Here is a 13,611-nt window from a genome sequence, read left to right on the forward strand (position 1 = left end):
TTTTTTTCTGATGAGCAGTTGGCACCTTGCATGGCAGCCTGTGTGCATGGATGAATGTGACATGTAAGAAAGCAGCTATGTAAGTACAGTCCATTTACCATCTTTTAACTTTTTTTTTACCTTGACTAGTTTTATTGATGATAACTTTGATATTTCTGTCTATTGGTTTGTTGGTATTATAATGTTAACAAATTTCCTGGATTCCTGCTTCTTTGCTCTTGTCACATCAGCCTGTATCTAATGCCTTTATTAAAAGTTAATAAATCATTTACAATTCTTTAATTAGAGCAACTTTTGGCTTGTCAGGTTGTGAAAACTACTTTGCTCACCTCTTATCAACACTTATAACTGCCGACCTGATGACTAAAGGCCCTTATTCAAGGATTCAATTATTAATAACTTGTTAACATTTAAACTCATTATAAAATGAGAGCACTGTGAGCATTAATGGATTATATATAATATAATTAATTATAATAAAATATAATTATTACCGTATAGAAAGGATAAACACCAGCCAAAAGGATTTTTCAGACTCTGGCAACCCAAAGTGAGAGAGTATGTGCATGCAGTCAGAGTATGTTGTGGAAACAAGCAACTGGCATTCAGGGCATGAGCAATGTCTCTGACTAAATATACTCAGAGGTTAAATATACTGTCACGCATATTATATATAGGCTTAACATATATTAATAATTATAATGCAATAATTGCGCCAAAGTGAGACCTAATATACATGGGAACAGTAACTTAGTACATTTACTTATTTATTTAAGTACAGTACCTGAGTACAATACTGGGAAGGACCTCGGTATCTGACAGGTAAATACATCAGTAATAACAATCCAACAATGTTACTAAGGCAGGTTTTGCCTCTATAGTATGTTTGACTTCACTTTAAATACAAATTTGTCTCATACTTGAAACAGAGTAGGCCTAGTTTTACACTGTGGTATTACTACCTCTTCCATGCTGCCTGGGTCGGTAAAAACTTCTTCAGATTGCTCATAACACTGGCAAACCACAACCACAGTGAGAGACTTTTGATTTTGTTTTGGCTTCTGTAGTTTTGCAGATTTTTTTTGACCCGATTATGACTTTGATGGGTGTCAGGGTCTTTCTGCAGGTGGAGGTGATTTTTTTCTTTAATGATATATTCAGATATACTCCGTGAGAGGCGAGAAATACTCAGAGCGCATGCGCAGCGTAGTCATCTGACGGGCTGAGCGTTGTTACCGCTCCATCGAGGGCCACCGCTGTAACACAGAGCGGGACACATACTGCCTCCATGAGGGACCGTCTCCTGCAAGAATAAAAACTGGTTAACAGACGAGCAGTAGACCGGAGCGACTACCCCGAGGTTTGGAGGTTTGCATGCGGTAAAACATTTCTCCTGAAATGTAGCCGGCGGCGGGAGCGGGGGTCGTTGTTATCGCTCGGTCGCTGCATGGCTCTTCCCGGGGATGCCATGAAAATCAGAGCAGCCGACTGAGAGACCGCTGCTCCTCGCTATCACAGACACGGCGGCGGCGGCGGCGGTGGTGGTGGTGGTGGCGGCGGCGGAGAGCGATGGATACTGGTGGAAAGAGCCACATTAGGTAGCGTTTACGAAGATCCGAGGAGAGCTGAACGTCTCTGTTGCACAGTTTAGTCGCCGCCGGAGCTGCCTAAAGGATGGATTTCACCCTGCTCCGGAATATCATCAGCAGATATGTAAGGGCCCCCGTCTGTCAACACTCACAACTGTAGCTCTGTGTCTGCAAGTGCAACCAGATATAATGCATGTTTTATTTCTATGGTTTCTTTTAAAAAATGTTCTACATCTCCTGTGCTGTATGTGTTGAGGGTGAAATTGCACGCCGCTGCCTCCAATAACACTTTGCTCATCTGCAATGATAAACACGCTGCTTTGGCAGGCCATTGACTGCTGGGCTTTACAGTGTTTGTTGTGGAGCTGAATGGGGAATGTGCCAGTGGCTACAGATGCAGTGATGGCTGGTGAATGTGTAGAATAGAAATGAACCTGGCTGGCCCAGTTACGTTGCTTTAGTGAGTTACAACATGCATGCATACTAAACTATCTCCTGGTTTTCCAGTTGCCCCGGTCTGCAGGGGAAATAAATCCCCAGTCAGGACTCACAGACTTGAGAGGCCTTGCAGGGACCCACTCTGCAGCACTGCTGTGTGAAATTGACTTTACTCATGTCTATCTTGAAGGGGGAGTTGTGCAGGTTAAACTAGAGGGGCTTCATGTTGTAACCCTCAGTAAACAGAGGCCTCATCATTATCTGTAATCAGTAATCTTACTGTTAGCAGGAAATGCCCACATAATAACACAGCAGATGATGGTGAGCTGTAACTATATTACTGGTTGTCCTGGTCTGAACAATTTGGTACCATCAGCACTCTCTGCTTATCGGCCAGAACAGGAAGCAGCTGGTTGGTAGGTGGCTGAATTAGAGGAAAGAAAGTGTCCAGTAGGAACCAACTCTGACAGGTCTGGTGATGTTCATCAGAGTGGGCACCTCCGGAGTATCGTCGCATCTGCTATATAGAGTCTGCGACCCTTTCACCTGACCTTAAAAGTGGCTCAGGTGCTGTGAAGATAACTATCAGTATGAAGGTGTGGGTTTGTGCTTTTGTGTGTATTTTTTATGTAGGTTTGTGGTTCGTCAGCCTTGTACTAATGAGTGTGTGTGTGTGTGTGAGTGTGCGTGCAGGCGGGTGTGTGACAGTGTGAAGGGATCTTGACAGATGCTCCGGCAGGGCTAATATCAGGGGAAATCAGAGCCAGGAGGAGGGTCATTGAACACACCCCTTCATCTCTCGCCCTTTTTCCCTTTGCCCTTTGCATCCTCGCTCTGCAACATTATGGAGTACACAAGGAATTAATCATTAATTCAATTATCCAGATATTGATTTAGAATCAGAGGGATGGTTGATGTATATCTGGTCCTCTATTACTTGTGTATCACCCTCTATTAACCCTGCCATATTCTGAACAGCTGCTCCCTTAATGAGGCTACATAGAAGAACAAACATTACATCATGCAAAGTGATTAATATGTGATAAGGAAGGCGCTGGAGCCTTTGCTCTGGACAGAGAGAGCAGTAAACTCCCACCAAGGTCACTGCCTCCCATGCTTTCATAATTTTGCTATTCCAATAAAAAAAAGGTGAATTGCTGAAGCTTCTCCAGCCATGAAAGGACGTGCTTCTGATTTAGTCCACTTTACTCCGCTCCGCAAGTTTATGAGCCTTTCACTTCATGTCTTGTTCCCTTATTATCATCCTGTCATTGACTTGTGACTTGTCCTCTGCATAGCTTGTTTTTGGTTTGGTTTATATAGATATATATTTTTAAAAATAGAACCTATTAGACTTTGTTAGGTATAAAAAGATAAAGTCTTGGACTTATTTCCGATGTTGTCTGTGGTGTTTACACAGTTCAACAACTGGAGTGAACACAGAGACAGGCAATGTTACTTTGGCACTGAAAAACAGGAGCTAAAAACATGCTAAATTAAGTCATATGAACAATCGACAAGTTAAAAAGTATTGTAGACATCCAGAAAAGAACAGTTGTATGGCATAGTTAAAGAAGTTTTCTGTTTATTCTGTTTATTAATTAAGATATTCCATGATTTGGCCTTCATTTTGACAACTGGTGCATCATCTGTCGTTGTGAAAGTGTGTTGCCTGATACATTTTATCAGTGACTGTATGCAGTCATTCACATCTATCCAGTACAGCACTTTATAATGAGACATTTAATTTTCTGAAGGCGGTGCATTCTGTCTTGCTTATAAGCTTGTTTTCTGACTCAGGTGAAATTGCTGTTGAATTGAGCCCGTACAGTGCGGCAAATTGTGTAAAGAAAAGTACGGTGTCATGGTGTTTTGCAGTGCGTGAAGTTTAAATGGGACATTTTGTTACGTAATAACCTAAATCTGTTAAACTTTTCTCACTCTTTTGGTAAAAAAACAATGGCTAAGCCTACATGTAATAAGATATACAGTATAACAGGAATGTGTGTGTGTGTGTGTGTGTGTGTGTGTATGTTTGCGCACTGGTATCCCTACAGACGCTAGGCCAGGACATGACAGGAAGAGATTTTATTTATAATGAGATTTATCTGTAAATTTGACCTCTTGTGGTCTGAACAGATTTGCTGTGTGTGTAGGCTGTGGTAATAGTTGTGATAGTTGATGTCAAGTGTGTGTGTTCGTCGTGTGTGTGGGCGCGTGGTGATGTACAATCGTCTCTTTCCTTTGGTGCATTATTCGTCTGAACCGTCCTGCGTAATAGATAACAAAAAAGCACGAATAGCCGATGATGCATCAGAATCATGAGCAGAGAAGTCGAGAATGCCGAATGGCTACCTATTATAAAAGAGTCATGAGGAGAAGAGAGATTGCACGGTATTCTGGGTTGTGAGGTTGGTCCGGATTTAACTAATTAAATGCATACCTTGAATCAAATCCCCATAAAGAGCCTTGTAATATCTTCTCTTATGTGTAAAGCTTCACTTTCACGAAACAGCCTCTTGCGATAACAACATTTTGATTTATATCAGCACCGTGCCCACCGCTTTCTCCTGTCCTCAGCTTGATTTTACCCTTGTCCCCCTCTATCGTCACCCTCCTTTACATCTTATCTATGAATGTATGATTGTTATTCTTGCGAAGACCTCTCACAACCTCTGCAGATAAAAGAGAAAGGCCTCCCTTTGATCAAAAGAGTGCCAGCAGGTCCCAGAGAGCTGAAGGGCTTTAGAAAGGGTTCTAGCAACTTTACAGCTCTCTTTGAGTCCCCTGGCTGGTGTTGAAAGGCAGAACACAACCTGCTAGATCACTGTTTGCCACATTAGCTCTCACCGCTACAAACAGTTAAGGGCAGTCTATTCCTGTCCGCTGCCCCCCCTCAGAGATGGGGCCCTGGCGGAGAGACAGGCTGTAGGTGACAAAAACACACAGGATTTGTGTTTGGGCAAAGCTTTTGCCCGCTGGCCTGTGTGTGTGTGTATATCAGAGAAAACAGCAATGCGTTGGCGTGCTGGCTCATAAGAACTATTTTGTCCCCCACGGCGTGCCCCGGAGACAGAGGTTTCATTATGATACACAGTTTCAAGCCTGTATTAGGTTGTTGTCTGTGTTAAATGCAGACAAAATGAGAGAGAGGGTTTTTCTTTTTTTTTCTTTTTTTTTTGTAGGATTCAGATTATGGTGGTGGGAGAAAAGGAGAGAAAAGAGGGAGGGGAGAGGAGAAGTAGCACAGCTGGATTAAAGACTTATGTAACAGTTGGATCGCAACAAGTCAAGTGGGAGAGGAAGCTGGGGCAACAACAGAATACACACTTTGTCATTTTAAAGCAATCTTCTCATATTATCCTTTGATTTTGTTGTAGGTGTGTAGTTATTTGCGTCATCAAGGGTCTGGTGGCTTCTGTCATTAGTGTCGTTGGTTGAGAGTATGTGCAGGCTGAAGGTCACTTTTTATTTATTTATTAATTATCTGACAAGAAATATTACTACATCTCTGTTTTCTATCTGCACATGTGTAGCAGATTTCCCCAAAATATTATTGTGTAATATGTAATAACAGTGGATGGCACTTCCTTTACCTTTGAGCTATGGTCCCTCTCCGTTCATTAGTTTCTTCCTCACTGCTGTTTCTGATGTTCTTTCGTTCTGCTTTGTTCCAAAAAAAAGGATTGTCCACAGAGAATAGAGTCGAAGAAGTCCTAGTTGAACCAAACAAAAGCACGAAGATCTTGAGGATATTGTCTGGAAGTGTAATACTTCCCATTAGAATCTCTTGTCAGATCCAGTTTCACAGCGTTAAATTAATGAGAAAATCCCACACATTTGATCTTCAGTCTATACATAATGAAGCATCTGTGTGGTTTCTTTGCATTATGAACTTGCAGACGTAGCATAGCTGTCTGTTGCTGCATACAGTGTTGCTATGGTGATTAATGGCAAATGAGTAGCACTCGAGTGCATGTTGAACAGGTAGCCTCTTTCCTTTTCAGCTGATCAAGGCCTCAGTGCTCCTTTTATCTTTGCTCCATGCTACAACCAGCGTCACAGCTTCTATTAATGAGAATATTGAAATAATTTCATATTCTTAGCCCAAATTTACCCAGGAAAGATTTTCTTAGCAGCTGTGCTCTCTCATTTGAATGTAGTGTAATAGAAATGCTGATGATTGATCAGTGTTTCTGTTGATTTTAACTGTTAAATGTAGGTGATTTTTACCCTGCAAACCTTAAAAGACCCTAAACCCTAAAAATATTTTTATTTAAAACTGGTTTGTGTGGTTCAAACCATTTTAGTAAAGTGTTGTGTAAATGTGCACTTTGTAAACTCTATTATATAGGCAGAGTTCTTACTTTTTCAGAAACTTTAATGTGTTCACTTTTTATTTTAAAGGAAACAACATCAGTAATTTCTAGTAACACTAATGTAACATTAACGTTGATATTCTTTGGGCAAACATACATTTAATCTATCACATCCTGCATATGGGTGTTGTGTGGTCATGTTTATATGGTTCTACATCCTCTCTCCAGTTAATATAAGTAGTTAATTAAGGAAGAGCTCAGTCAAAGGAATTTGATCTGCGAGTTAATGAGGGATACCTGCTCAACATGCCGTGTGCTTCTGCAGTGCAGCATGGCGGGACAGTGGAGGAGGGAGGGGTGAGACATTACTATTTAATCAGGCCAGTTAATGGTGTATACCTTTTATTACACCACTGTGGTAGAAAGTGGCTACATCATGGTGGCAGCACGGGTAGATCATGGCACTGCCAGGGTTAGAGGTCCTATAAATTATGCTATGGTAGCAAGCCTGTGTGGAACTTTTAAAAGCACCTCTTTAAACCTTAAAAAATAACAGACCTGCTTCTGTTCTTTGATTTTGAATCCAGAGTTTAAACAGTTCAAAACCATCAGCCCAAGAGAGTGCACAGTCACTGTACAGTTAGAATACATGAAAGGAGAATCTGCAGTGGTGGGATGTTTGCTGTTATCAAATCCATCTTGTCATTGTTGATGATTGATGGTGATGCAAGAGCAGCCTCTCTGCTAGGAGGCTGTTTCAGTGTTAATATAGACAAAGCCTCCATGTCCTGCAACCAACCAGCCAGCCACTTTGTCTGATGGAGCAGTAGAGTGAAGAGGGAACAGTGGGCCGGGGGTTGATACGGATCAGTGAGGATTAATGATCAGATAACTACAAACCACAATGCAATCTCTCTGTGTCTTTCTCCATCCCTCTCCCACAGTCACACTGTCAGAGTGTGACACACACTGCCAGGAGATGGAGGGAACAAAGGGAGAAATCAGCCCAGATAGAAATATGAGGGACGAATGATTGAATCAGTGAATTGTGGATTTAGGTGGAAAATGTTTGAGTAGAAGTGGAATGTAGTGGATATGCTGTATAGACAGCGCTGGGTGATATGCTTGAAATCGTTATTGTGATATTAATAGACCTGTGCTGAATGAATAGTTGATTTATCAGTTAGTGACTCTTTTTGTCAGGTTCCAGCTTCCTGTATTTCATGATTTGCCTCTCCGTTATCATTGTAAATGGAATATATTTGGTTTTGGACTGTAACAAGATGTCACCTTGGACTTCTAACGAGCATTTTTGGACATTTTATAGACTAAATCATTAATAAACTAACTGACAGATTAATTGATGATTAAGATAATTGTTGCATGCAGTCCTAACTAGGATGTTCTTTTGTATTGACATAAATCACAATATAATGAATGTAGGAAAAATCACATGATGTAAAAATATGTTCAAACTGTTCCACTGTAATACATCACTTGTGAACAAACTCGTCAAATGTGTAAAATCATCCGAGGAGCGAGTAGAAAGATGATCGTAATTCTGATTTTATGTATATCATTTTAACAAATGATCAAGATCTGTTTGTATAATTATCACACCAAATGATTAAAGACATAGAGAAGCTAGATGAGTATTAAGAGGATAGTTTTATTTAGCTGGATTATTTAAACCATGTTTGAGGAACAAGACCCAGGGAGTGTTGTTTTAAGAGCAGTGAGCGTGACACAGTAGGCCTAAGACAGATTGTGTGTGTTTGCTTTGGTCAATTACATTCCCTTTACTAAAAAAACTCCCAAGTACTACATCATCTGGTCAACATGTCAGCAACTGCAGCTTCTATTTTCTGAACTTGGCATCAGCCCCCAACCTCTCTCTGTTTGTATTCCTCTCTTCTTGTTGCCTTTTTTGCTGTTTCACTCGTTCTTTATGTTGTCATTTCATTCTTTTGTTCATCTCAGTCTCCTGCCGCTTGCTCCCCTTCAATCTGCTTACTCTTTTTCCGCTTCACTTTCCAGCTCTCTCTCTCTCGCTCTCTCTCTCTCTCTCTCTCTTTCCATTTCACTGTATCTCTGTGGGTCATGTTGCCCCCGTAATGTTTTGGAGGGGTCTCAAGCCGACTGACTCTGTTGGCTCCATGTCTATTTTCATCCCACTGTCAAGCGCCTGTTGATCGCTGTGGATAAGTTTAGATCTGTGACTTTGTGCTTTTCTCTCCTGCCATTCGCTATTCTGACAGATTTTTAATTGCAGATTTCACTAGGAAACGTTACATTAGCCTTCATTTGATCTTGTGTCCAAACTTAATGGGGTAAATAAGTTTATAGAAGTACTGCAGTTCAAACTTTCTAAAACTTATGGACTTGAATCCACAAGGTTACTGAGAAGACAGATGAACGTTAAAAGATTTGGTCATTGGCAGTGATGAGCTGCATCTCTGCCAAAATGTTGAGGACATTTTAAGCAGTGAAGCGCTGCTTCCACTGAAGTGCTTGTTCCAGAACTTTTCTGCTAATGGTCAACACTTCTGCTTTGAGCTGTGTCAGGAAGGCTGCGTTGCCAAAGGCTACACTCACCCACTGCCCACTCAGGCCAAAGCATTAGGAGCCATGTAGGAATCTAGATAGAAACAAACAGCTGAATGCTGTGATCTCTTGACTCCATTTTTTTTTCTTGGAGAGCTCTTATCCCACAATAGTGCGTAATGAAGGACACCTTGGAAAAATATGTACTGCGCTTAACTCCCAGAATGCACTGTTAGTCCCCGGGGAGCTACTTAGGTAGTAATATAGATGAGAGATGAACTAAGATGAAGGTTTGCATCGACACAATCAAATGTGCTTTCATTATTTCGTATCAAGGCATTGGACTGTTGAAGTAAAACCAAAGGAATGAGTGTTGTGTAGAAGAAAAAGAGTAACCACACTTATGCACTGCAGCACTTCTTTTCAAATTGATTTTTTTACTAGAAATAAATTTTTGTGTTTAATCCCACAACCGCTAGATAGCAGTGTGGTAAATGTAAATTGAGGGCTGTGATGTTGGATGTTAGAGGGACTGTGATAAATACAAATTCAGATTCCACTGTTCAAGTTGAAAATTAGTTTTTTTGTTTTGTTATTTGTTATTCTTTACTCAGATTTCATTAATATGGTGGTGTGTTCTTTATACGATACTTAGTACTAATACTACAGTACTACTACAGTTTTCCTAAAACTTGATTTGAATAAAATCACAATATATCGCAACATATTGAATTTTAAACCTTGTATTGTGATGTGTATCATATCGACATATTCTTCCCAATACAGCCCTAATTATTATTATTCAGTGGGTTTTATTCTCCATCTTTACATTAATTATGGTCTTATTTTTATCTTATCTCACTCTTGTTATCAAGTGTGTTTTATTTATTTAGATTTTTTTTTAATGAATTATGGAATTCTATCCCAGTAGATTCTCTGTCTTTTTTTTGTGAACCACTTGGTGTATGTAATGTCTTTGACAATGTGCCAGGGATGGAGCAGAGTGCAGACTGCAGAGAGGTCCTGCAGAAAGAAGTAAAAAGATTAATGAGAGATTCACACTTGTGTGACTCAGAGCAGATCCCACCCACACACATCAACAAACACACGCTCATCCTTTAGCCGGCCTGTCAGGTTGTTTGTTAAAGGAAGTGACCGAAGCCCTGTGCCAGTCCTATGTAACATTATGTTTAACCCATAACAGTCAGGCAAACTTCTTTAAAAACAATCATGTAAATTAATTTATAACTTTATTGCAGTTAAAAGGAATTTGATTTGGTGTAGTTTAGGGCTACAACTTTCATTATTAAAATAATCTGTGCATACGTTTTTAATTAATCATAATCTATTTATTTTATCGTCACAAAAATAACAAACGTCCATCTCAGTTTCCAATTGTGACGTCTTCAAAATGCTTGTTTTGTCTGACCAACATTCCCAAGATATTTAATTTATAATAATATAAAACAGTAAATCAGCATACTTCAGGAGTCAAAAATAGCGAATCTTTAGCATTTTTGCTTGTTAAATGACTTTAGAAATGAAGCATTTGTTAAACTGATTGGCAGATCATTTTCTGCTTATCAACTGATCTATTAATTGACTAAGTATTTCAGAATTATTTTATGCAAAAAATAAAATGATACATCCAATAAAATGTAGTTGCGGTGCAAAGAAGCAACACCAGATCATGAAATCTGAACTATATACTGTGAGTCGACCATTAATGTTCTATTTTCTATCTGTTTGCGTTAATTTAAAACCTGGTTGTAAAGAGACTTTGGCATGATTGTGAGGAGTTAGTGAGGATGGATGACAAAGTGTGATATTTAACTGAATCAATGTGTTTATGATAATATAAGCCTAATAATAGTTCATAATTAGCTTATGAGACATTTTAACAGTGTGATTTAACCCACATTTTTCTCTTTACCTGTATTGCAATCTATTAATGTTATATCTATCTATCCTATATCTCTCTCTCTTTGTCAGTGTGTGGGGGAGGAGATCTGGGTGGACAGTCGGACGGTGTACATCGGGCATAAAGAACCCCCTCCGGGAGCTGAGGCCTACATCCCTCAGCGTTACCCCGACAACCGCATCGTCTCCTCCAAGGTGAGCGAGCCACAGCCCCATGAGTCACAGCCATAACACTGTTTATCACCACGCTATTCTTTTGTTTCATATTTCGACAACCGTGTAATCTCTTTTGTATGCACGTTTTTAAGGATGACACATTTCACTTTTCTTGTGTTTGTCAAGCTCCGCATCAACATTTCTCTCGCCAGGAGGACTGGATGATGGTGCCATTGTTTCCCCTTTCTGTTTCTATGTTTGTGATAATAATCCCGCTGCTGTCGCTCTGTCCCACAGTATACCTTCTGGAACTTCATTCCCAAGAATTTGTTTGAGCAGTTCAGAAGAATCGCTAACTTCTACTTCTTGGTCATATTTCTGGTCCAGGTGAGATTTTTATGAAAACCATAAGCAGTGGTAATTTTTCCACCTGTTTTTGTATAATCTGAAGATACACTGAAGCTCAAAGGACACACTCTCCCAGCTTGTTTAAACAAAATCTGGCAAAATCAGCTACTGGTAACAAACTAACAAGCATTGCATTTCTGGGTCCAATTTGTGCTTTATTTTTTATATTCCTAACCTGGCCTAGTTTTAATTAAAGTGCATGACTTTGCATCAAGATATTTTCAGAGCAGATGGAGATGTTTTTCTCATACATAGGTAACTAAGTAGTATTTTGAAGCTTGTTTAAAATGTATTTTATTTATTTGTGGCACTGTTGTCAAAGAGACAAGTCCTTAGACACAAAGGATTATTCAATGTTAGCTGGTGCAGAGTGTGAGTTGCTGTTGGATCTGGTAAAAACAATGTCTGTTACAGACGTCATTTCATAGTTGTTGACTAACTTTTCTTATAGTTTCTCAAAGAATTTAAATAAATGGAAAATATTTTTGGAGTTTTGTTACTTCCACTGATTCCATATGAGCTGCACATGCAACCCCATTTAATCTATTTCATAGTTGAGATGCACATTTTTGCATTTTCAGACACCTTTTGATCCTCATTGTTCCCTGATCTTCAAAATAAGAGCAGTTATCCAAGATTAAGAGTTAAATCTTGCACCATGATTACCATGGTTTTCTAACATCACATTATCCTGAAATAGTAAATGTGTCTGCCTGTCTAAATCACAATCAAAGAGAAACAGCTTTTTCCTGGAGTCACTATGTGGCACTAAATGCTGAACAACATTGCAAGGACAAACTCAGCATAGAAGAAGCTACAGTATCTTTACCAGCAGTTGCCCGAATGCAACATAGCCACAGCCTGGGTATTTTGTGTGCTGTGTGTTTTATCAGTAGCATGTGAAATACTACACCCTCTTAATAAGACAAACAGGGCATGGTATACAGCAGCAATGTTTGTACTCTTTCTCAACTGAAAAGGTCCTACTTTACTGTTATTAGTCTCTACATCTGCACATGTACTATATCAAAACAATATAGGAAACAGAAAACATTAAAACACATAATCTCAGAATGGATAGATCCTGCAGGTGCAGTTAGAGGAAGTCAAACAAGATTTGATTACTTGGATGCTTTGAACTTTGCTAGACTGGTGCTTGATTCCTTATTACAGAAGCATTTTACCTTCTGCACTTCCTTACTCAGTGCATTACTTGGCATCCTCTCCCCTCTCCTTTCTGTTGTACCTCTTTCATCCTCCATCCCCCCGCATCTTCTTCCCACTGTTCCTCTCCCTTGCAGCTTATCATCGACACTCCCACCAGCCCAGTCACCAGCGGCCTGCCCCTCTTCTTTGTTATCACTGTCACCGCCATAAAACAGGTAGGACACACACAAACATGCTCACATTTCTGGGAAATATTGCTCGCAAAAATCCCCCCCACACACACACACACACACACCAACTCCCAGCCTCAAATACACACACTCTCACTACCAATCGGCCGCTCTATTATCTGTATATACACATTCCTCTCTCAGCGAAAGGACATGCCATTGAATATGTCTGGTGATGTGAGAAATATGATAATGAATGGTCTCCTCTGTTAATCACTCTAGCTGAGGATCCCATGCCCCTGGGAGATGCATCCTCTCTACCGCATCCTGGTACTGAGGGATGGGGTACTATCAGTGATAGATGGAGCCGTTCTGGCTAAGGAAGCCTGAGCTTTACTGGGACATAAATCTAAAACATGACATGTTGGCTAGAAATCCAGGAAACAGGTCACTAAGCTCAGGGAGCACAATGCTAATTAATTACAGTGTATGACTTTCACCTCGTCCCCCCCGTCTCTCTTGATCTCATACTATACTCTGGCCCTGAGTCTCTCGGCACAATAATCCATATTCTCTGCCCCCCCCCCCCCCCCCCCCCCGCCAACAAACACATTGGCTTTCTCTTCCTTTTCCCTTACAATCTTGTTCCGTCTTCCTCTCTCGCTGCATCTCTCTCAGGGCTATGAAGACTGGCTCAGACACAAGGCTGACTGCTCTATAAACGAGTGTCCGGTGGACGTGGTGCAGCAGGGGAAGGTGGTGAGGACACAGAGTCACAAGCTACGGGTAAGAATGGCCTCATTAGAGCAGTATAGCACCTGAGGCCACAAAGCAACACTACCGTACTGCTGCATAGCTCACTTTTTCTATACCCATCTCTCACACTGCCCCCCCCCCCCC

At 40.5% G+C, this 13,611-nt stretch overlaps 1 protein-coding gene across 1 annotated transcript in view; it reads left to right on the top strand.

The window, feature by feature from the left end:
* The first annotated feature begins 30 nt into the window (after window positions 1–30).
* Window positions 31–13,611, top strand: part of LOC118339622 (probable phospholipid-transporting ATPase IH) — a 35,270-nt gene continuing 21,689 nt past the window's right edge. The window contains 5 exon segments of the mRNA XM_035677343.1: window positions 31–1,713; window positions 10,883–11,005; window positions 11,264–11,353; window positions 12,676–12,756; window positions 13,390–13,497. Of these exon segments, the coding sequence (XP_035533236.1) occupies window positions 1,675–1,713; window positions 10,883–11,005; window positions 11,264–11,353; window positions 12,676–12,756; window positions 13,390–13,497 (441 nt within the window). The 5' untranslated portion in view covers window positions 31–1,674.

Source organism: Morone saxatilis, unplaced genomic scaffold (genome assembly GCF_004916995.1).
Source record: "Morone saxatilis isolate NCDOM2014 unplaced genomic scaffold, NCSU_SB_2.0 Contig5, whole genome shotgun sequence".
Taxonomy (NCBI): Eukaryota; Metazoa; Chordata; class Actinopteri; family Moronidae; genus Morone; species Morone saxatilis.